Below are 24,893 nucleotides of genomic sequence, written 5' to 3' on the forward strand. Positions count from 1 at the left end.
ATCATATATTCTGCAAAAAAATGAGAATTTTATTTCTTCCTTTCAATTTTGATGCCTTGCATTTATTTTTCTTGTCTAATTGCTCTGGCTAAAACTTCCAACACAATGTTGAATAACAATGGTGATAGTGGACATCCTTGTCCTGTTCCTGATCTTAGGGAGAAAGTTTTCAGTTTTTTCCCATTGAGGATGATGTTAGCTGTGGGTTTTTCATATATTCCCTTTATCATGTTGCATAAGTTCCCTTCTGTTCCTATCCTTTGAAGTGCTTTCTGCAAGAAAGGATGTTGAGTTTTGTCAAATGCCTTTTCTGCATCAATCAAAATGATCATGTGTTTTTTCTGCTTTGATTTGTTGATATGGTGTATTACATTATTTGATTTTCTTATGTTGAACCATCCTTGCATACCTGGGATGAATCCTACTTGGTTATGGTGTATAATTCGATTCCTTATTTTTAAACTTTGATGCTTTTTGAAATTATTCTATCAATTTAAGTCTAGTCCAGTATTCCTTTGTATACCTACACTGGATTATAAGAGAAGTGATCCACATATAAGAAAATCTGGAAAAAGGTTTTAGATTTTTTTCCAGACCAAGTCAAAATGCAAAAATTCAACATATATTGACATATCATGACCTTTCAGAATGGACTTAGTTCCAAGAAATGTTATTCCTTGGGAAGATTTTATCATATATCAGAAGTTCACACAGGTTGTAAGATCAAAAATCTAAGATTGAAATTTCCTTTTGTTTTTCAGACTTTAAGAGTAGAAGAAATTGGAAGAATATTTTTTTTTGTTTACTCAAATCACATTTTGGCTGATAGTCTCAGGAAGGATGTGAAACAACAAATAAATGAAGAGAACCCTGTCTGCTTTAGATTGGTCTTTTGCAGAAATTTGGGACTAGTCTTAGCTGATTTAGAATTGGGGGTTTGGGCTGGAACAGAAAGACTAGAAGGAATTTTACAGTGTTACCCTATTTTTCTGTTTCTACCCTCATGGATTTGCAGAACATGAATTATAATAAAATGTAGGAGCCCTTCCAAATCCAATTAAAATGATTCTTTGGTTATTTTCATTAGCAGATTTCAGTCCTACTTTTGGCTTATGTTTTGTTCCTTTGTTCGGTTACCTAGAATACAGGCAGACTTGCATTAGTCTTCCTTGTGTAGGTAACACAAGCCTTTGACATTGTGAAAATCTAATTCATTTGACATGCAAGAAGAAGAGTGTAAAGATAGTTTTTTTTCCATTTTAATTGCAAAGGAATGATAACTTCAACTGTTATTAAGGGAGTACTTATTTAGTTCTCACTCTCTCTATTTTCCTTTTAATGCATTATTTTCTTCCATGTCCTGTTGATTACCTGTGGAACTGAGACTCTAGTTGGGAGTATGTGGTTCCTCCCAGTGGTTTCTAGGTTCTTTATCAATTTATCATTCTGTATATTTGTGTTGATAGGAGATACACTACAACCAATAGTCACTGGGACCCTGTTAGAGAGATTCAGTGGTATTTTTTACCATCTGTATTCAAAATTTCCTTTTTAAGACCTTGAGGATAAAAACAAAGCAAAAACAAAGAAGAACAACCCTTGCTTTGAAAGATATTAAATTATTGATATTATATTGGATATTCTATTACTCTGATGTCAATTTCCAAATAATTCTTAGTGCCGGATATTAAAATATTGTAAGACTTCCCAGGCAAGGGCAGAGCTACACTCCATCCTATTGATTTTCAAATGGTCCTTGTTATACATTTCAGAATCTTCATTCCTAGGCTCCCTCACAGTTCTAGGGACTCTCAGCCCACTTCCAGCCTCTAATATTTTCTCTCTTTCGTCCAATTTATATATTACTACAAGTCATTTTTCTTAAGTAGGTATATGTTGCACTCTTGCAGCTTTTGTAGGAGCTGTGCTGCACACAGAGAATAATCCAATTGTTGTAGCCCTGCCTGTCAGGTCTCTTCTTGTAATGCCTTCTTTGCTCTCTGGCTAAACCTCCATCTGGTGCATACATTTACTTAGTGTTTCAGTCTATTTTAATGCCTATCTCCTCTTACAAATTTAAATCTCTAAGAGCCAGCACCCACTAGTGCTCAGTTCTCTAAGTAGACTATTTCTATCATAAATATAGAATTTAACATTTACAAACTTTAAAACATTTATTTCTTATTGAAAGTCATTCTATATTTGTATGACTGTATCTATACATACATCCTTTTATTTTTAACAGTGTGTAAGATATACTTTATAAATGCTATTATGATAAAATTTAACATATTTAAATGCTTATAGCATATGGATACTTTTACCAAGACATAAAGAGAAGTTACACTACTCTCAAAATTGGTTATCAAAAACAGGTTATTTAAATCCAGCTACATGTACAGAGGTTGTCCTTTTCAAACCTGAGAATGATAACCTAAATAAATTGTTTGTTTATATACATAAGTAGCATATTAAAAAACCAAAAACATTAGCCTTTGCTTAAATCCATTTACAGTATATATAAATTACAGTATGACTATTCATGAAGCTTTCCATTTTCTTTGCAAGTAATACTGTTAATAGATTTTGATTTTTTTGTATTTGACTAAATCTTTTTTTTCTCAGCTTTAATTTTTGTTTTATGTACAAGAGCATAGGCACCATCTTATCTCTTATGCTTAGACTAGAGGGTAGAAATTAACAACACAAAAATTGTTTTATAAATGTAGACACATTGTTAATTATTTATTTGTCTTTTTTAAAAAATTATTTTATTTGGTTATATCTTTTATTTTCACCAAATTCTGCTTATTTTCAAGCAGTTAAATGCTTAATAGAATACATTTTATTTCCTGAAATTATGTGCTCATGAATGGTAACAGTCCATAGCTTACCAGCTGCCAAATATATATATATATTTTGCTCTCTTGTTCCTCTTCATTATATAGACAGAAAGAAAAATGTAAATTTTCAAGCAAATTGTACAATCACTGAAATTTTAACATATTATTAGACTAGTTTGTCATTAGAACAATTAAATTGTAGAACTTGTATAGAATCCCTTCCTTAGTGATTTATTTTTTGTTATTTGCACTTTTATATTTATCACAACTTTTTATTAAGAAAATTTCCAAGTATAGAAAAGTTGACATTATAACATTTCACCCCTAAATACTTCAATTGAACAGCTCTTAAGAACAGAGACACTATTCTGCGTAACAATATTGTCACTCTTAAAAAAATTAACAGTAGTTTGTATCTTTCTGGATTCTATGACTACTTAGTAATAAAAACTAAAAAGTCTTTTAAAGATTTTTCTGTGGTTGAGAAAGTGTAAAATATATATTACTTAAAAATTAGAAAAATTATCAAATTAACATAACAAGAGCTGACATTTCATGAGTACTTTTTATGTGCTATACACATTCTATATACTGGTGTAGAATCCCCCATTTTACAGATGAGGAAACTGAGTGGTTAAGGATCTTTGTCACATCTAGTAAGTTCTGGAGGCAGTATTATAAGATAACCAGTTTAGCCCAAGCAGTGAACATACTGCCTCTTAATTTACATAAAGCACATGAATTATCGGTTATTTCAAGTGATACATCTACATCTCAGCTTTATTCCTTTGCTCATCTCTCCTCATCTCACATAATTGCATCCATGTATGTTTAAGTTAATTAAAATATTTTCTTATTGACTTATGTTATGTGTACTCAGTTTTTATAAATTTTAATTTTGCTCTGGCTTCATGTTATTAAAAATAACAACAAAAAACTCTGGTAAATTATTTTCCTGAAATTGTATCTTTAAAAATGTGGGAATCTGTGTATCTAGCATAACTTTTTTCTCTATAATATTTATTCAGGGACTAATAGTATATGTTAAGTCTTTTAAATGAATGATCCCCTAAAAAACAGATAGTAAACTACCCAAAAAAGTATTGTGATGGAGTTGAAAGAATAGACAATTAACTCTCTAGTCCTCCAACCTAGTCATCTGTTTCCTCATCTGTAAAATAAGGATGATAAAACATAATCATACAGGTAGTTGTGGTGATTAAATGACACTTCCTGACATAAGTAGATATTCAACAGTAATCAAATTCATGTTGTATATCTTTTTTAGCCTCAGACAGTTTGAGGACATTAACATTTCCAAGCATGTATCAGTTGGCTATATAAAGCTTAAGAGTCTTTTTAATAGCAGTTAACTATTGTAACATAACCTGTGTGACCAAACACAAATGGCAGTTTAATCATTAAAAAAAAAAGAAAAGTTCTGTGGTTGCAGAAAAGGCTGTACAATATCTTATCCTTTAATCTCTGTATTTCTTATTAGTGGAAATTAATTGCACTAGAATTTGATCAAATAAGCCAATATATTTACATCACAGACATTTTAGATGTATATGTTTTGCATATATATCTACATTAGGAAGGCTATATGTTTTTAGAAATATGATGTGTGCTTACTCTATGCCAAGCATTTTTTTGTCTATGCGTATGTGTGTATATGCATTTATATTCTTGGTATGAGAAGCCCTCAGGTCTTTTTTATTAAAAAAAAGAAAGGAAAAGGAATATGGCTGTATGGTCAAGTACCATCCCAGGTTCACATTTCACTAGACATATGCTGATTCGGGTGGGTGAGTGGAGCGTATTTTCGAAAAGTATTCTAGTTACCAAGGTGATTCTATTTCTTTCTAACTTATTCCTAACTGCCCAATCATATTAGTGCCTATGATGCTTATTCCTAGCCATATCCTATCCAGTTCATTATCCACTCAAGTTCTAGTTTTGTCCTTCAGTAGAGTTGTTAATATCCTGCTGTGGACTGATCCTTACACTGGTGACTCGGGTAGCAGTATGAACATGGAAATTGGTATCTTAAATGAATGGGTGGGCTCTAGTCATCCCATGTTTTCCCACTTCTTTTGCACTTCTGAGTTGAGCCGATTATCTTTTCATCTTTTCACCTGGCCTCATTTTATTCCTGTAGAATTTTATTTCCCTCATACATGACAGGCCACATGTAACTTCAGTTCAGCTTTAGTAATTTATTGACTACAATTAATATTATGTTTATAGGGAATAATCTAGCTGTTAGCTATTTGAAGTTGCAATAATTTTCTTTTGTAAAATAGCTCTCCAGAATTCATAGGAATTACAGTTGATGTCCCAATGTTGAGTTTTTTCAAGTGCATTTGTTTTACATTAACAATGGCCATAACTAAAAATTTTACAACTGTCAACTTTTAAAGTTAAATGGACTTTTAATATCATTTATGTACCCTTTGATAAATAAAATTAACACTACTACATAAACTAACAATGTTATATTAAAATGCCAGAGGATTTTAAATTAAATTGTAACTTTATGACTAAAATCCTTGAGAATTATTTGAGCCTAGAAACTGTCAAAACTGGCTTCTGTTTATTTTTGCCCAAATTTGTCGTAATTTTTACATACTCTCTGCTAGCCTAAGAATCCTTGTGAGTTAATTATAGACCTGGCTTGTTTTATGTAAATATATGTACTGTCAACTATTAAAATTCTAATGACAACCTTTCAGTTTGTACATTTAAGACTGAGGTGGTTTTTTTTTTTTAATGCTCATTTTTCCTCTTCTGAAAAACAGGTTGAAAACAATTATAATCACATGAAGTTTGCTAATGGTTGTGGATAAGCTACGGCATACTGATGATGTTGTCCCTCAAGTATTACCATTTTGAGTTAAACACGTTTTTTAAATTCCTTATTTTCTTTCAAACAGCTCACATATAACTTCCTTGCCATGCATTTTGATAGTATCCTTTCTACCCCTACAAATTTGCACTTTGTACAGATGTTTTTTTTATAGCATTCACCAGATGGTATCATAGTTAATGGCCTGAAAATTTTGCGTGGATAGTTCTGTAATACAGGGTTTGGCATAATGTTTATGTTGTGTTGATAAAAGGGATATAGCATTTGAATGCATAACTCCTTTTTTGTCAGATGTCTTGTCAGGCATTAAACTTTAAAATGATGTGGCATATGCTAATTTCTCACTTTTATTTCATGATCTCTCTAGGACTATACAGACTCCAACCCAAGTTCCAGTGGTGGTTTCTCCTGGGAATCAGCAATTGCATACAGTAACACTCCAGACTGTGCCACTTACAACAGTGATAGCCAGCACAGACCCATCATCAGGTGCGGGAGCTCAGAAATTTATTTTACAAGCCATTCCATCATCACAGCCCATGACAGTACTGAAAGAAAATGTCATGCTGCAGTCACAGAAGCCAGGCTCTCCTCCTTCTATTGTTTTTAGCCCTGCCCATGTACAGCAGGTTCTTACTAGCAATGTTCAGTCCATTTGCAATGGAACAGTCAGTATGGCTTCACCTCCATCCTTCAGTGCTTCTAGGCCTGTGGTGACCTTTTCTCGCAATTCACAACTGGTTGCTCACCCACCTGGCACTGTGATCACTTCAGTTATCAAAGCACAAGAAACAAAAACTGTTAAACAGGAAGTAGAGGAAAGAGAGATTGAAGAGAATTTCGATGAAGACACTGAAAAAACTGAGCAAAAGCTGCAGCCTTATGTGATGGTGGTGTCCAGTTCCAACGGATTTACCTCTCAGGTAGCAGTGAAACAAAATGAACTGCTGGAACCCAACTCTTTTTAATATACCAAAGAAATTATGAGTTTTTTAACTGAACATTTTCATTTGTATGCAAATATATCGATTCTGAGACAAATTCAATAGAGGTTTCTAATTTTGTAGTTAATGGTTAAAAGTAAAAATTTAGCGTTAACTTTGACTTTGATAGGTGAGAGGAAAACCCAAATGTTTCTTTGTTCTCCAAATGTTTCAGAATTTAATTGTGAAGGAACAGGCATTTTATACTATGAAGACATTCTTTTGTGATTTTTTTTCAGTTGCTACCATCATAAGCATTTTTAAAGTTTATTTTCTAATTTTACATTTTACTAGCTTTTCTGATGCTTTTGTAAATACAGTACTTAAATATAAGGCAACAGGAAATTTATATAGGAACTATCTTCATTCCATAACTTCATGTATTAGTCTTTACTCTGAAATGAAAGAAGCCTATTTTATGCTTTGTTAAAATTATGATTTCATTTAGATTGACTTGAGTTGGCTGCACTGTATAATGAACTATGGATTTATAAAATATATTGAACATGAAAACCTGGGCTGATTTGGAATTATCTCCAGAAGCAGGATAGTATAAAAACATCAGCCTAACAGGTGGCTTTCCCACTGATTAGCTGTGTAACCTTGGGCAAGTCATTTTATCTTTCTGGGTTCCAGTTCTGCTAAAAGGAAAGGACCCATTGGATTAGATGATTTCCTAATTCCCTTCTTGCTCTAAAATTTAAAATTCTTACTCCTGTATTTAAAATTTATATTAGTTAGAATATTATCAGGTTATTTCCTAATGTAAATTTAGCAAAAATAATGATTTTAAAAAATGTGGCCCCACAGAATTGACTCTTCCATTATCAATATGCTGTGCCATGAGCCTAAATTCTTCTTAAATCCTTTGTTCATTAATTCTTAGGCCACTGTGGGTCACTAGTAAACTTATGTTGCTCAGTGCTGATTTACTGCTATTGTGAAAGAGTCCAGGATCTTTTTTATGGGCCTAGAAAGCAACTTGAGCCTTGGGCTAATCTGGCTTAGTCGTCATTTGCTATAAAAGCATAATTACTTTATGTTTTGGAACATTATTTTTTAATGGGTGTGTAAGAGGGGAAATTACATACAAAGATATATACACATATACATCCAAGTTTCTGAAATGAAAGTTTTTAGATTATTTTTCCAATTGTAAATAATGTACATTTAATTTCACAAGAAAAATTATCTGCAAATTTTCTGGTATAGCAAAAAGAAATTTTTGTAGGTGAAAAAAATCATGTTTAGAGGTCTAATGTTACATGTTTTCATATGATAAAGCGATGTGAATTTGTATTTAAACAAAATTTTAAATTTTGGAATCCTCTAAACTTTTTGTATCTTTAATTGGTTTATTAAATAAATCATGTAAAAATTCTCCATGCTTTTGTTTTTAGGCAAATGTTTCTTAACTGTGCAGAGAATGCTGCTAATATTTACATTCTTACTAAATGTTTGTATAACAACCCATTTAAGAGTTGCAGAATGTTTTCCTGTCACTTTTCCTTTCTACCATATCAAATGACAGGTCCCAGGCATCTCTATGCAATGGATTGCCAAGCTTCAAAAATTAGAAAATAAAATGTTCTCAGCATCAATTTTAAACATACTTTTTAAAACAAGCTTTCTAATGAGAGACTAGATCAGATTGTTAAACTTCGAAAACATAGAAACAGGAGATTATAAGAAAATAAAAATCACCATAATCTATCTCATTCCCATTAGTAACTTTCACTTAGTCATTTATTTCCATTTCTATTAATAATTTTCCAAACTGTGATTTTAAAGGTTGCATGATATCAGAACACCATAATCCAGTTACCTAAAATCCTTTCGAATGGATAAGAATGGATAAGTGAACTTCGTAGTTTTTCACTACCTAAATAATAGTGAAAATATTGTATGCAGTGTTTTCTTAAATTTAGGATCTTTCAATGTTTTATGAATATCAAAATTATCTTCATTATAGGGTATACTACGTAGATTTTATTTTTGTTTCTGATAATGAGTAGTACATTTAGATTTTATTTAGCTTTTTTTCCTTTTTCCTTTAAAAGATATACTCTTTAAGCATAAGGAGTTTTAGGGGTACTTTCATTAAAGGTTATGGGAACCCTGTACAATTACCATTGATACTGACACTGCAGGGATAGCGGTCCTAAAAGTCATGTCATACTAAGAACTTTCAAATTTCAAAAGTTTAATACAATTAAATGTGAACCAAGTATCTGCTACTAAGAGGCCTGACAAATTTTCTCTATTAGTATGTCTCATTTATTCCTTTTTATATCTACCACCACCATCCTAACTTTAGTTCTTAAACTATTCCTGCCACAATTCATTAAACCAATATTTGAGTCTCTATTCTTTGCTATACGGTGAACAAAACAGGTAAACATTTCTACCCCCACTAAGCTTATATTTCTTAATAGAAGTCTCTTAAGTGACTTTCTGATTGTGAACTCTTACTCAAAAATACTCACGTCTACATGAAGCATGTATTTCTTTCCCAAAGAGAAATCAGCCAAAGTCTAACCCAGTTACTCTAGGTAACTCCATGTCTAGGATCTCTGGGATGATGCGCAGTTTTTTTTTTTTTTTGCCCCCCCCCCCCCCAATCATTTATGACTCTCTCGTCTTTTGACCTCCAGTGACATGTTTGAGCACTGGGAAGAATACACTTTTCCAAGTCTGCCTAGCTTTAAAATTTATTTTTTGATACCAAGAATTGTATGCCTTGCCTCAGGGTTACCATTTTCCCAGCATGGAATAATTGTATCCTCAATGCCTCTCTTGCCTCCTCCACCTGGCCAGTTACAGATATTAGGGTCTGTCTTGTAGCATTCCACTTCCATATGCCAAATTATCTTTATCAATTTGGATCTTTAGTCATAAGTAACAGAAATGAACTGGTTTTCAGCATAAAAGAAATTTTATTAAAAGAATATTGGGAAGCTCACAAATGACAAAAAAGGACTAGAGAATCAGGGTCAGTCGCAGTCATATAGCTAAACTGTTCCCAGAACCATACATCTGTTCAATGAGGCGACTAGCCACTGTAATTAAGCATTAAACACTGCACTTTCTGCCACTGTTTTTACTACTTCAAGAATGTGATCCTGCTATAGATGCTACTGCATTTAGGGAGAATTTGTCATGGCCCCCTTCTGTGATTCTTCAGGTTTCTAAGTTTTAAAAGTATGTGCTTGGGAGAGCTTAGATCAAGTGTCAATGCCTTTAACTTCAAAGGGTGAGAAAGTTCGTCTGAGATTAGCTTTTCAACTAGTTTGGCATTTTTTGCTTCTATAGAGGGAGGCCGGCTCAGTGGGAACCAAGATTCAAAAGAATTCCCCAAACATATGAAAGGGATTTAGATTCTGAACATCACAAAATAATGACCAGTGTCCTCTCTAGAGACAAATTCAGCGTTTCTGAGGTCCAAAAGTATATAATTTGGTAGGATTTATTTAGGAGAAATACGAAATTAGAAATTTAGAGGGCTTTAAAGGGGCTTATCTATGCAAATAGACATCCTGAAACCATACTTCTCAAATCACAGTGCTCACTCTACCTTCTAGGTCTCTGTGGTCACTCAGCTTGGCACACTGTTTATCTCATCCTACCTGGGTAATGCCTACCTGTTCTTTCAACCTCAGTTTAGATGTTTCTTCTTTAAAGAGTTTCTTCTGGCTCTTAAAACTTCTAACAGTGCAATAGAACTCTGTAATTTCTCCCATTTTGGCATTTAATAATTTGACACTATAATAGTTGATATTTGTTAATCCAATACTAGATTATAAAGTGTATAAAGTGCTATGATCATAGTCATTTTTGTATTCCCAGCCCCTAATAGTATCTATGCATAGTAGATACTCTGATAAATATTTATTAAATTCATGAATTCTCCTTGTCTGTCTTCATGCTGATATTCTCCCTTAATAAACACTCTCTGTTTGCAGGTGACTATCAATCTTTTCTAGAGCTCTGAACTTTTTCAAAATTAGCTTCATTGAGCTATAACAATGAATTTAATGAACTGTACATATTTAAAATGTACAGTTTAATGTTTTATGTATGTGTATACTTGGAAAACTACCACTATAATCTATGGTGAACATATCCATCACCTCAGAAAGTTTCCTATGATCCTTTGTAATCACACCCTTCTTGCTGTTACTCCCTTCTTCAAAGAGAGTGCTCTTTGAACACTTAATACTGCCCTGTGTAGTTCCTAAGAACAAGGATAATCACCTATGTTAAACCTTAAGTTGCCCATTTAAAAATTGTTTTCTTATCAAGATTTGAGAGCTCTTTAAATATTTAGGACACAAGCCTTTTATCAGGTATATGATTTGCAAATGTTTTTGAAGTGCAGAAACTAATTTTGGTGAAGTTCAATTGATCAATTTCTTCTTTTATGTATGGATCATACTTTTGGTGTCATATCTAAGAAATTCTGCCTAACCTAGAAAATGTTTTAAAGTCTATGATCCATTCTGAGTTAATTTTTATAGATGGTGCAAGGTATTGTATGTTCACTTTTTGCATATGAATATCCAGTTATTGGAGCACTGTTGATTGTAAAGATTATGCTTTTTCGCACTGAACTGCTTTGTACCTTTTTCAAAATCAGTCATCCAGATCTGTATTGTTCTATTTCTGTCCTCTCCTGTTCCATTGATCTATTTGTCTATTTCTGTACTAATACCATACGGTTAGTAAGTCTTGAAATCAGGTACTGTTAGTTATCTAATTGTAATTTTTCAAAGGAGATTTGACATTCTAAGTCCTTTGCCTTTCCATGAATTTCAGAATCGGCTTGTCAGCTTGTAAAAACAAAATGCCTCTGGATTTTTATTGGGATTATGTTGAATCCATAGATCAATTTAGGAAAAATTGACATCTTAACCTTGACTCTTCAACCTATGGATATTTTGTCTCTCCACTTATTTAGGTTTTTAATTTCAATGTACATAGTCTATACTTTTTTCAGAGTTATCTTTAAGTATTTAATATTTTTTAAACTACTGCAAATGACATTTTTCCCCCCAAAATCTGGTTGGCTGTAGTGATTTTAACTTTTCTTTTTTGGGGGGTGGGGGGTGGTGAGGGGCTGCATGGTCCAGGAATTGAACACAGGTCTCCCTCATGGAAAGCGAGCATTCTATCAGGGAACCATATGTGCACCCTTGATTTTAACTTTTAAAAAATTTTATTTAAGTTTCATAGAGTACATAAATCTTAAGTGTATAACTCAATAGACTTTTATACCTGAACACATTGGTGTAATTACCACCTAAATGAAGATTTATGATTTCCAACAAGCCAGAAAGTTTGCTCATGCCACCTGGCAGTTGGGACATCCAGCTGTGATGATGCTCATCATAGTTTTTTTTTATCTAAATACAGAGTCAATCATGATGTGTTCTGCCTGGCTTCATTCATTTAACATTATATATGTGAGATTCAAGTATGTTTTGCATGTAGTGTAGTTTATTCTTATTCACTGATGTGTAGTATTCCATTTTGTGATTATACCTCAATTTATCCTTTCTCCTGTGAAAGGACGTTTAGATTATTTCTAGTTTCTGGTTCTGTGAGTAATGTTGCAACAAATAATCTTGTACATGTCTTTTGGTGAACATAAATACTCTATTTTCTTGCTTATGTACCCAGTAGTATAATTATTGGATAGTAGGGTATATGTATTACTAGCTTTAATAGATACTGCCAGTTTTCTAAACTGGTTTGTCAATGTACACTTTTACCAGTAATATAGGAAAGTTATACTTTATTATTAAGGCCACCAAGTTCTTACATACATTCTGTGACTAAGTAGGTAATCAGTCTGCACATGCTCAATAATTAGGTCATCTCTAATGTCTTATCTCAAGTCATTGTGCTCACTATCCTAAAATCTGCCCATATTTTGATATTTTAAAACCACCAGTTACTGCACTTTGGAAAGACAAATTTTAGGTTGAAAGACCATCTGATTTCCTGCTTCACACATAGCAATAAACTCTCTCTTTGAAACCCTGATGTCTCAGGATTTGGTCATTTGAGTGTATCAGGTAGAGGACCCACCACTTCTGACTGGTATCAATTTGGCGACCCAGATGGGACCAAGATTCCTAAGATGGAGGTTACTGTCTAAAGTTCTGGAGCCCCAGTGAGACAGGTAAACAGGTAATTGAGTCTCTTGTGGCCACTACACATTTTTTAGTCCAGAGGCTTGGCAACCAGGTTTTTCTCTGTTCTGTCCGTTTTTAATCCATTTGTTTTACTCATCTGCCCATAAGGTAGATAAAAAGAGCATCAGACACAAGGTTTTCACAATCACACAGTCACACTTTGAAAGCTGTATCATTATACAATCATCTTCAGATCCTTAAAAAAGCTTCAAAGAGAGAAACTGTTCCAAATTTGGGCATTAGACTGGCTAAATGGGTCATCAAGGTAAAGTGGTTTGGGAAGTCAGTACGGCAGTTCAGGTCCCCTGGATCTGGCTTTGAGGCCCTGGGTCCTGCTCAAAATGATGCCCCTTTGCTCTGACCCCTATATCTGTTTTGGGAGTACCATTCTACACAGTATTCAAGGCCCTGAGCAGAGTTTGTCTATTTAATGTACTCCTGGGAAACAAGTAATCCAACAATAAGTTGATATTGAATAAAATTAAGTTAGTGTGTGGTGCCTGTTTAACTGTTACTGGTATGTTTCCTAGATAAAGCTAAGTGTTTTTTGAATTAATTTTTTAAAACATAACATACCAACACGAACATTCTTACCATATGATTATTCCATTCTTGATGTATAATCAGTAACTCACAATTCATCACATAGTTGTATATCATCATGATGATCATTTCTTAGAACATCTGCATCAATTCAGAAAAAGAAATGAAAAGAAAAAGGAAAAAAAATCATACATACCATACCCCTATCCCCTCCCTTTCATTGATCACTAGCATTTCAATCTACTAAATTTATTTTAACATTTATTCCCATTATTTATTTATTTTTAATCCATTTGTTTTACTCATCTGCCCATAATGTAGATAAAAAGAGCATCAGACACAAGGTTTTCACAATCACACAGTCACACTTTGAAAGCTGTATCATTATACAATCATCTTCAAGAAACATGGCTACTGGAACACAGCTGTACATTTTCAGGCAGTTCCCTCTAGCCTCTCCACTATACCTTAACTAAAAAGGTGATATCTATATAATGTGTAAGAATAACCTCCAGAATAACCTCTCGACTCTGTTTGAAATCTCTCAGCCATTGACACTTTATTTTGCCTCATTTCTCTCTTCCCCCTTTTGGTCGAGAAGGTTTTCTCAATCCCTTGATGCTGAGTCTCAGCTCATTCTAGGATTTCTGTCCCACGTTGCCAGGAAGGTTTACACCCCTGGGAGTCATGTCCCACACAGAGAAGGGGAGGGCAGTGAGTTTGCTTGTTGTGTTGGCTGTATAGCTAAGTTTTTAATGCCTGTTTGTTAATTGTTGTTTAGTGGTCTGGTTCTTAATTGGTGTTTTACTTACATAATTAGTGTTTGTTAATTTTTTTTTCAGTTGGGGTATGTGGTAGATTCAGTTGTCAACTTGGCCAGGTGAAGGCACCTAGTTCTGTTGCTGTGGACATGAGCCAATGGTACGTGAACCTCATCTGTTGCTGATTTACATCTGCAGTCAGCTAGGAGGCATGCCTGCTGCAATGAATGACGTTTGACTTAATTGGCTGGTGCTTAAATGAGAGAGCGCAATGTTGCACAGCCCAAGCAGCTCAGCATACCTCATCGCACACTCACAGCTCAGCCTAGGCTTTTGACAATGCAGAAAGAAATCACCCCAGGGAAAGTTGTTGGAACCCAAAGGCCTGGAGAGAAGACCAGCAGAGATCACCCTGTGCCTTCCCATGTAAAAAAGAATCTCAGTTCAAAGTTAGCTGCCTTTCCTCTGAAGAACTAACAAAATAAATCCCCTTTTGTTAAAAGCCAATTCAAACCGTCTTTGGTGTGTTGCATTCCAGCAGCTAGAAAACTAGAACAGGGTGTTACTGCATTTGACTTGTTCAAGGGTTCCTAACTGGTTACTGACTGTGAAAATTCTTTAAAAAGGGAAATTCTAACAGCATTCCTAAATATAGACCTTTGTGTTGCATTTTGAAAAAAATGAAAAGATTTTAGCTATGAGCCCTTGGGAAAAAAAATAATTTATTTCCGTGACAAAGTCTGGCCTCAATATAATTTAGAATCAATAAAGAAATGGCCTGAAAATGGTTCCATAGAAAAGATCACTGTATTACACCTACAGTTGTTCTGCAAGACAACAGAAATGGCATGAGATGATGTATATTCAATTCAAAAGTGTATTTCTGCATTTCATTTTTTTGAATGACTGACTTTACATTTGTGTCGCTTGTTCAATGTATATTTTCATATCTCCAGATAGAAATAGCAAATTTAAAAAAAATTCTTAAATAGCTCTATTCAAATTGCTTAAAGATAAGTGTGTGTGTAGCTGTGTATATATTAGTACTTTTGGAATTCCAGAGGGGGATAAAAACTCTGTAGGCACAAGGATTTGAAGCCTTAGTTTCTGAACTGACTGTGAACAAACCTGGACATTGGAAAGAAACAGCCCTCTGAAATTTCCCTAAGGCAGCACACAGCTGCCCCCGGAAATAACAGACTTTTCCAATTGTCCAGGTCACAGCTTTAAACAAAATAGATGTAATAATTGAAAACAATTAAAAGAAGGCTAGTATAGGGGGCGGTGTGACAGTGTGGCTCAGCAGCAGAATTCTCATCTGCCATGCCAGAGACCCGGGTTTGATTCCTGGTGCCGCCAATGCGGGGGAAAAAAAGAACAGTATAGCTCTCATTAACACTAAGGACACCTTAGGACTCTTAAATCCAATGGCCCTCATTAAAACGTTTAAAACCAATTTCAACAGACCAGGCCTCATTCTATCTCTGCACCCAGGGCATAACCAGCTAAGGCAGCTGTAGGGGTTGAGTTAGAGAAAGAGGGGGAGATGTGGGCTTGGTTTAGAATTCTTCAAATGGCAGGCACAGAAGAAATGCTGCACAATAGGCCATGTGATTGCTGAATCATTATATTAACATTTCTTTTAGTCTCCAGTATCATAGAGCAACTAGAAGTAAAAACCTAAAATTGTGGAATTGTAACCCATGCCAAACCCTGAAATATGTTCTAGAACTAATTGTGGTGCTGTGCTTTGAAATATATTGCTTTTTTGTATTTTGTATACATATAGTATTTTTCACACACACAAAAATCAGTTGTGATGATAAAACAATTTTATTCCTTCTAGCCTCCTATATTCTGGATCAGCTAGAAAGAAAAATCTGAGAGGATCATATGGTAGCCCATAACAAACTCTGAGATCTGTCCTGTAACTACTTGTTGGAGAGTGCTTTGAAATTATTGCTTTTTTCTTTCTTTGCTTTGTATATATGTTTATACAATTTAAAAAGTGAGAAAAAAATTTAAAAACTTAAAAATAAATAAATAAATGAAATTTATTCAGCACTGACTACAATAAGCAAAATTTACTGTCACAAAACTACAACTTTCCATATTCAATCAGGTCTTCTTAGTAATGGCTACAACAAACAGAATTCACTTCCACAAATCTGTAAATTTCCACATTCACTCAGGCTTTGTGCTACACATTTTGGAGGATAAAACTACACACTTTGGGGTGCACAGGTGGCTCAGTGGTAGAATGCTTACCTTTCATGTGGGAGACCCAGGTTTGATTCCGAGACCATGCACCCAAAACAAACAAACAAAAAATTATATTTTATATTTTGCATACCTGCAGAGATAGAATGAGGCCTGGTCTGTTGAAATTGGTTTTAAACGTTTTAATGAGGGCCATTGGATTTAAGAGTCTAAGGTGTCCTTAGTGTTAATGAGAGCTATACTGTTCTTTTTTTCCCCGCATTGGCGGCACCAGAAATCAAACCCGGGTCTCTGGCATGGCAGATGAGAATTCTGCTGCTGAGTCACTGTCACACCGCCCCCTATACTAGCCTTCTTTTAATTGTTTTCAATTATTACATCTATTTTGTTTAAAGCTGTGACCTGGACAATTGGAAAAGTCTGTTATTTCCGGGGGCAGCTGTGTGCTGCCTTAGGGAAATTTCAGAGGGCTGTTTCTTTCCAATGTCCAGGTTTGTTCACAGTCAGTTCAGAAACTAAGGCTTCAAATCCTTGTGCCTACAGAGTTTTTATCCCCCTCTGGAATTCCAAAAGTACTAATATATACACACACACTTATCTTTAAGCAATTTGAATAGAGCTATTTAAGAATTTTTTTTTTAATTTGCTATTTCTATCTGGAGATATGAAAATATACATTGAACAAGCAGACACAAATGTAAAGTCAGTCATTCAAAAAAATGAAATGCAGAAACCCTATCTTCTCTGCAGATGTTAAACCCTATCTTCTCTGCATAACTTCATTATCATCTTTGATCTTTCTCCCACTGTTTAGGGGTATTTGGTGTATGCCCATTCTAACTTTTTCATGTTGGAAGGGGCTGCCGATAATATGGGATGGGGGGGTGGAATGAATTGATATTCTGGAGATGCTGGCCTTTCTGCATTTCAGGACTTATCTGGTTCAGGGACCCAACTGGAGGCTGTAGGTTTATGGAAAGCTACCCTGGTGCACGGAACCTTTGTAGAATTTATATAATACCCTAGGTGTTCTTTGAGATCGGAAGGGTTTTGGTTGGGGTTTGGCAAACTGTGATAGGCAACAAAGTTTAACTGAAGCTTGCCTAAGAGTGACCTCCAGAGTAGCCTCTAGATGGTCTTTGAGTTCTCTCAGCCACTGATACCTTATTTGTTACATATCTTTCTCCCCCCCTCAGTCAAGATGGCGTTGCTGATACCACTGCCAGGGTCAGGCTTATCCCTGGAGTCATCTTCCACGCCACCAGGGAGACTTTCATCCCTGGACGTCATATCTCATGTAGGGGAAGGGCAATAATTTCACTTGCAGAGTTGGGCTTAGAGAGAGAGAGAGGCCACATCTGAGCAACAGAAGAGGTCCTCTGAAAGTAACTCTTAGGCATACCTATAGATAGGCTAAGCTTCTCTGCTATATGCATAAGCTTCACAAGAGCCAGCCTGGAGATCATGGGCTTGGCCTATAGATTTGGGTGTCTCTAATGTTCAAAACAGGATAAGGGGTTTCCCCAGTGGTTATGTTTAATAGTTCCTAATTTTTTCTCCCATCCCTCATAGGCCTTTGCCAATACTTTTTACTATATAGGTGTTTCTCTAATCCACCATGTTATCTTTTGGATTTTATTTGTCAGACCTATATATTCTTTTTGCCAATACTTTTTGATTATCTGCTTAAGATACTCTGTGATTTGATTTTTGAAGAAATTCTGCATGTCTGTTTGAGCACCCTGAATTAGTTGTTTCAAGTTCTGTATCTGAAGTGTTGGTCTGTTTCTTTGACTGAGCCATATCTTCTATTTCCCTTGTATATATATATATTTTTGGTGAATGGGCATTTGATTTGCTTAATTAGTTTATTCTGGAGGTTGTTTACACTCTTTTACGTAGGATTTTCTTTTTGGATGGCTTTGTTCTCCGTCCTTTGGAATTCAGTTCATTTATTCTAGACCTCTTGCATAGGTTTTGTTTAACTGATCAGAAGTTTCCAGTTCTCATTTTTATTTCTTGCCCTGCCTATATGGAGCCTTTTTTTCTTTTTTTGAGGAGGGTCTCCTCAGAAATAATTGACCCCAGTCAGATTTTCACAGACCAGACAGACCCATGTCTCTGGAGAAGAGAGCAGTTAGTATCAAGCTTCCCTGAGAGCGAGACCCAGCAGGTTGTCAGACTTTCCTGTGTAGCCTCTAGACGCTGTGCTTTTCCTATCCTGCCCACCCTGTGGTGCTTGTCAGCCTGCAGTTCTCCACTGGTGGAAGGTAATATGGTGACTTTAATTTCAGCAGCCTCTCCCGACTAGTGGTGTGGTTGAGATAAGAGGCTGACGTAGTAGGGGCTTTGATTGCTTCTGTTTTCCAGGTACTGGGGCCTGAATTCCATGAAGGTGGGATTCCACTTATGCTGGGCCCTGCCCACCCCCCCTTTTCCGGAGAAGATATGCCCTTTAGGGAATTAACCACTTTCAACTGACCAGTTACTCTGTCTCTCAGACATGCCTTAATCCAGCCCTTGCCTGGAGCAGTGTTGTAGTCTGATAATGTTAGCAGTTCTATCTAATGAACTATTAAGAAGCAAAACAAAAACAAAACAGTATTTTCAGAGGTAGACCCCAGCTCCCTGTTCACCAATCAAGAGCTTGAGTTGGTACATGGCTCTATGTGTCCACATGCTCTATGTTCCTCCTTTTCTTGGGGTCCAGCCCTTTTCCAGTGTTTTATGCTGGCCAACTCAAAAAGCCTGTTATCTGTTTTTGTCAGTCTGCCCCATCTGTCAGGGTGAAAATTCCTGGTTTATTAAGTGCTTACTCCAGGTTTATTTGTGCTCATAGCCTGTTTTCAGTTGTCAGAATTTGTTAGTTAATTCCGCAATTGGAGCTTGGTTAAGGTAAATTCTTCTACTAGTAAAGTATGTTTCCTTTCCCTTCAGGGAGCCAGCCTGCTGTGCCCACATGGGATGGACGCTGGCCTCTGCAGCTTGGGAGACTTACAGTTGCGTGTGGAATCTCAGGGGTTCTACCCATTCCATACGGTTGTATGCTGTGTGGCCAGTCACTGGTGTTCCCCCAGTAGCTGTTACATAAAGTTCCTGGCTATTTACTACCTGCTCTAGAGGATGAAATAAATCCCACACTTCAGTATGCCACCACCTTGCTGCCACCTTGCTCTTCTCACTTTTAAAGGAAAACTGTTGCAAAAGATTTGTAAAAGTGAGGTGCTAAAATAGTTAAACATATTATATAAATAGTGTTTAGGAAGTATATTACAGCAATTAAAAGGGATTTTTGGGCATGGTGGCTCACCTGCCATGCTGGAGACCTGGGTTCGTTTTCCAGTGCCTGCCCATTCAAAAAAAAAGGGGGGGGGGGATTTTCTACTCTTCTGTTAGTTAAATGGATGGGTGGAATGTTATTCATATAGTTAGAGATTGTATAAAATTCCTAAAGAATTGAGAATGTCTCTCCGTCCATATTATATTCCGCTACTGACCTGCATGATGTTAGACAACAGCATGATATTAGTCATGGTTTCACTTATCCTTAGAAAAAAGGTTACAGATCATGGAAAGAACAAAATTTACTTGTCAATTACACTGCTTTGCTCTAATGCTTCTCTAAAGATACATTTGGTCAACTATAACTCAAAACCTCATCTTCAATGAAAAACGACTTTAAAAAAGAATATAAATTATGTTCTATGTGTTAATTAACATAACCCCAGTAAAAGTGTAAATGTGAAACAGGACAAAAGTTCTGCTATTGTTTGTAGTTGATGAACCCAATATAAGTCAAATGTCAAAGGTTTTTATTTCTGAGAATAGCTTCATTTAAAAAACGCTTATAAGAAAATTACGGCCAAGAGTGTAAGCTCTTACAAAACTCACATTTATTCCTTACCTTTAACTGTTATTTCTAAATTCTTTGTGAATTTAGATGTTGTGTTCTTTGCATATAACCTGATAGTTCTCTGGAACTTTGGGTATTTGTGTGACATCTGAGACTCAAGTCAAGTTCCTCTACTCTGAGAGTCAGCTCACTTCATATAGCAACTGTTAAAGAAGCTGAAAAAGGGATCAGAATTTGATTAAAGATGCGAATGAAGCTCATCTGGTGAGGACTAAGATAAATCAGAATACAGGGTAAAGGATGATGTTGTCTATACTTTTAAGACTTTAACTTGCATGTGAGACCAAAGGAAGATATTTATTTTATCCAAAATTTAAATTTTCTGTCACAGACTATCTAATTTACCTTCACTGGTAAGTTTATTTAAACAACACACTTCAGCTTTATTTGATATGGAACTCAGAATAGGGTATAAAATATTGACATTCTCTACAGGTTAATGTCATACCCTGATGCATTTCAGGGTATTTGGGGCAGAAAATGAAAAAGTATTAGCTAAGTTCCTTGAAGGACTAAAGAAAAAACACGAAAACTATTCACCTTCAACTTCCCCATCAGAAGTTCTTGCTATTCTCTTAAGCAATAGGGCTTTCCAATTTAGTAAGCCAAGCCCTTGATCTTGAGGTTTGCCCTCATGAAACTTATTTCTGTAATGGGAAAGCTAAGCCTACTTAAAATTAATGCCTAAGAGTCACCTACAGAGACCCTCTAAACGTTGTTCAGATGTAGCCTCTTTCTCTAAGCCAAACTCTCCAAATCAAATTCACTACTTCCCCCCTATGTAAGACATGACTTCAAGGGATGAGCCTGGCCCTATTATCATGGGACTAGTTGACCAAAAGTGGGAAAAGAAATAAAAATAAAATAAAGTTTCAGTGGCTAGGAAATTTTAAATAAATTTGAGAGGTCATTCTAGAGGTTACTCTTATGTGTGTCTGCCCCATATTGCCAAGTGCTATAGGATGGCAAGTTCTAATCAGCAGTGTTACTGAAAACCCTAAAGAATACCCTGAGTTCTATTTTACAAAAGTTTTACTCATTAAGTTTATTTTAAAGCCTCCAGATTGTTTCTTTGCTAGACAAGCCCTGAAACATAGAGGTACATCTCTCCAACAACAACCAGTTTCATTCGTCTACCGTATAATGCTGATACCCCTTTTCAGCATGAAAAAGTCAGAATGATTCTTGCCCAGATAAAGTATCTCTCAAGATCCACAGAATGACGAAATGAGAGGCAGGAGTTGTAACCAAGAAGTTAGGGGTTAGGGGATGATTATGATTATGGGACTGTTATATAGAGATTCCTTTTTACCTTCTGGTATATTAGAGTAGACAGAGGGAAATACCTGAAATCGCTTAACTGTAATCCAGTTTTGCTGATCACTGATAATGACTGCATAACTCAACAGCTTCATCTTGGGCCCTTGTGATTGTAAAAACCATGTGACTGACCCTCACTTAACACTCCTTTATCCAGTTTTTCCAGTTTTTACTAAAGACAGCCTCGCCTCTAATGTGTATTAATTATGGACCTTGGGTCAACCCAGAACTAACTCACCCCAATTCCAAAACTATTTTGATAGGCAAGGCTGGATCTTACTAAAATGGGCCCGCCTGACATCTATAGTAGCTTAAACTCTGATCTATACCTCATTACAATACTAAAAATCATGTCCATCATCATATTAAGGCCACGAAGTTCTTAAATATGTTCTGTGACTAAGTATGTAATCAATCGGCGCATGCTCAATAACCTAAAACCTACCCATCTTTTGATACTATAGAACCAACAGAATTACTGCCCTTTGGGGAGGTTTTTAGGTTGATACGTCATATAATCTCCTGCTTCACACCTACCAATAAACTATTTTTCTCTTAGAAACCTTGGTGCCTTAGGAATTGTCATTTGAGTCCACTAGGCAGAGAAACCACTACTTTTGATTGGTAACAAAAACACAGGAGAATGTTTTCATGGCCTTCAAGTAGGAAAGCCTTCTTATGTGACACAAAAACATTGATCATAAAAGAAAAGAATGACAAATCCAACTGCATAAAAATAAAACTTGTATCCATCAAAAGACTATATTAAAAGAAAGAAAAGGCCATCTGAGAGAAAACATGTTCAATGAATATATCTGCCAATGCACTCATAACCAAACTATATAAAGAACTACTGTAAATTGATAGGAAATCTAACTCACTTAAAAACAAAAATGGGCAAAAGACCCGAGCAGTCCTCTTTTCATTCATTTTCAGTTTAAGTTTCACCTTAAACTTCACATATCATAAATAAAACTCAGCTTTCCTCAAAAATTCTTTTCTCCTTTTCAATTTTCAAAATTCATCTAATTGGTATCATTTCCCCCCAATTACCTACAGTAGAAACTTGCTCCCCTTTCAATTAATCAGCAAGCCCAGAAAATTTCACCTCAAATATTTCTGAAATTCTTACCTTCTTCTCTTTCCCTATGTCCACAAACCTACTGTATAATTCACTTACATTTCTTTGACCTGTATTACAGCAGTCATCTCCCAAAAGCCATTCTCTTTTTTCCCTTTAATCTTTCTTCTATTATATAAGCAAAACAATGTACTTCAAAAAAAACTCCACAGTCTTGATTGGCCAGTTGTGGCATGCTAAGAAGCTTGGGCTTGCTTTCTCTTACTACAAACCCATTATAAGACTTTTCAGTCAAGAAAGGCTGTATCCTTTGCTTCTTCCTGACCAGTTTTAATGCTCACATGAGTGTTTCCAAATACACAGTGTACTTCTTCCGTCAAAGTTCTTTCCCACTTCTTTCACGAATTCTCATTCATCTTTTCTTTCCTTTTTGAAATAACTTTAAACATAGGGAATGTCATAGAATACCAATGTATACCAGCCCCACTCAGATCTACTACTAGTATTTTTGACATTTGTTTTATCATTCTATTTTCTCTAACAATTCAGAGTAGGTTGCATCCATAATACTCTTAACGTAACACTTGCATGTACATCTCCTGAGAATGTTACCTGACAAACGCAGTGGTTCTTTTGCTGGATGCTCTCAAATGACCAATTTCTGAGACATCAGGATTTCAAAGAGAGAAAAAGCTTATTGCTGGACACTAAGTACAAGATCAGAAGGCCTATCAGCCCCCAAATGTCTCTTTAAACTGCAGTAATTCTGATAGTTTTATAACATTAAAAGATGAGCAGGTGTCAGGAAAATGAGCACAGAGGCCCCAGATGATCTAATTAGAGGTAATTCAATTATTACAGATGTGCAGATCAATTACATGCTTAGTCACAGAGCCAAGTAAGAAAATGCTGGCCTTAATATGATGATGGCTGTGGTTTACATAATAAAATCTAGACTGTGCATGCAGCCCACTTCAGTTAGATCCAGTTAAGGTTATCAAGATAATTTTGGACCTGGGATGGGGTTAGTTCTGAGGTGACCCAAAATCCTTCATTAATAAACATTAAGGGCTGTCTTTAGTGATCACAAACTCAAAAGTTGAACTGTGTAAGTGGTTACAAGTGAAGTTAGTCAAAAGGTTTTTCCAGGGCGGGCCGCGGTGGCTCAGCGGGCAAAGTGCTTGCCTGCTATGCCGGAGGACCTCGGTTCGATTCCCGGCCCCAACCCATGTAACAAAAACGGAGAAACAGAATACAATAAAACAAGAAAATGTTTAAAGATGTTTCCCTTTCTTCCTTCCTTCCTTCCTTCTCTGTCTTTGAAAAAAAAAAAAAAAAAGGTTTTTCCAATCGCAAGGGCTCAAAATAAAGGCTATACAATCAGTATCAGAGATCAAGGCAGCTGGGTTACACTTAAAACATTTCAGGTATTTCCCAGTTACTCCAATATACCAGAAAGTAAAAAGTAATACGTAAGTAATCATAACCATTCCTTAAATCCTAACTCCTCAGTTACAAAAAAAGGACACTCAAAGAAATTTAACATATATTTCTATTTCTTCCCATGTCCCAATAACGTATTTTTTTTTTTTTTTTTTTTTTTTTTTTTTTTTTTAAAGGAAAGACAGAGAGAAGGAAGGAAGGATAGAAGGAAGGAAGGAAGGAAGAAAGGGAAACATTTTTAAACATTTTCTTGTTTTATTGTATTCTGTTTCTCCGTTTTTGTTACATGGGCTGGGGCCGGGAATCGAACCGAGGTCCTCCGGCATAGCAGGCAAGCACTTTGCCCGCTGAGCCACCGCGGCCCACCCCAATAACGTATTTTTGAAGTTTTTCTCCTCCATTATTAGACCCAGACCAAGATCATCTCATTCATCTTCAAAGGCAGAGTCAACTATATATCCAATACTCAGCTAAATTCCCCTCTCTGCTATCACATGAACATATGCCTTCTTTTATCTTAGCGTCCTCCATGAGGACATCAACATCTTTGACTCCCAGTTTATAGTTTGGTACACAGCAAACACTGACCCTAGAAAAGCTCAGTTACTATTGAACTCTGAACCCATCACGCCCACTGCCCGCCCCACCCCTCTCCCCACGCCAGCCCAGTGCCCTGGAACTTGCTGGAAGCATCTCCTATCAAATCTACGTAGATTTTAC

General features: G+C 35.7%; 1 protein-coding gene and 1 long non-coding RNA gene across 15 annotated transcripts in view; one reads left to right on the plus strand and one right to left on the minus strand.

Moving 5' to 3' along the window:
• Window positions 1-8,073, plus strand: part of ELF1 (E74 like ETS transcription factor 1) — a 174,123-nt gene extending 166,050 nt beyond the window's left edge. For all 9 annotated transcript variants that reach the window (XM_077158375.1, XM_077158374.1, XM_077158382.1 and 6 more), the window contains exon 9: window positions 6,080-8,073. In XM_077158375.1, coding sequence (XP_077014490.1) covers window positions 6,080-6,680 — 601 coding nt within the window. In that variant the 3' untranslated portion in view covers window positions 6,681-8,073. The remainder of the gene's footprint in view (window positions 1-6,079) is intronic.
• Window positions 1-24,893, minus strand: part of LOC143681390 (uncharacterized) — a 41,198-nt gene that overhangs the window by 15,755 nt on the left and 550 nt on the right. For all 6 annotated transcript variants that reach the window (XR_013174591.1, XR_013174588.1, XR_013174587.1 and 3 more), the window contains exon 2: window positions 13,487-13,576. This is a non-coding gene — a long non-coding RNA (uncharacterized LOC143681390). The remainder of the gene's footprint in view (window positions 1-13,486; window positions 13,577-24,893) is intronic.

Source organism: Tamandua tetradactyla, chromosome 4 (assembly GCF_023851605.1).
Source record: "Tamandua tetradactyla isolate mTamTet1 chromosome 4, mTamTet1.pri, whole genome shotgun sequence".
Classification (NCBI taxonomy): domain Eukaryota; kingdom Metazoa; phylum Chordata; class Mammalia; order Pilosa; family Myrmecophagidae; genus Tamandua; species Tamandua tetradactyla.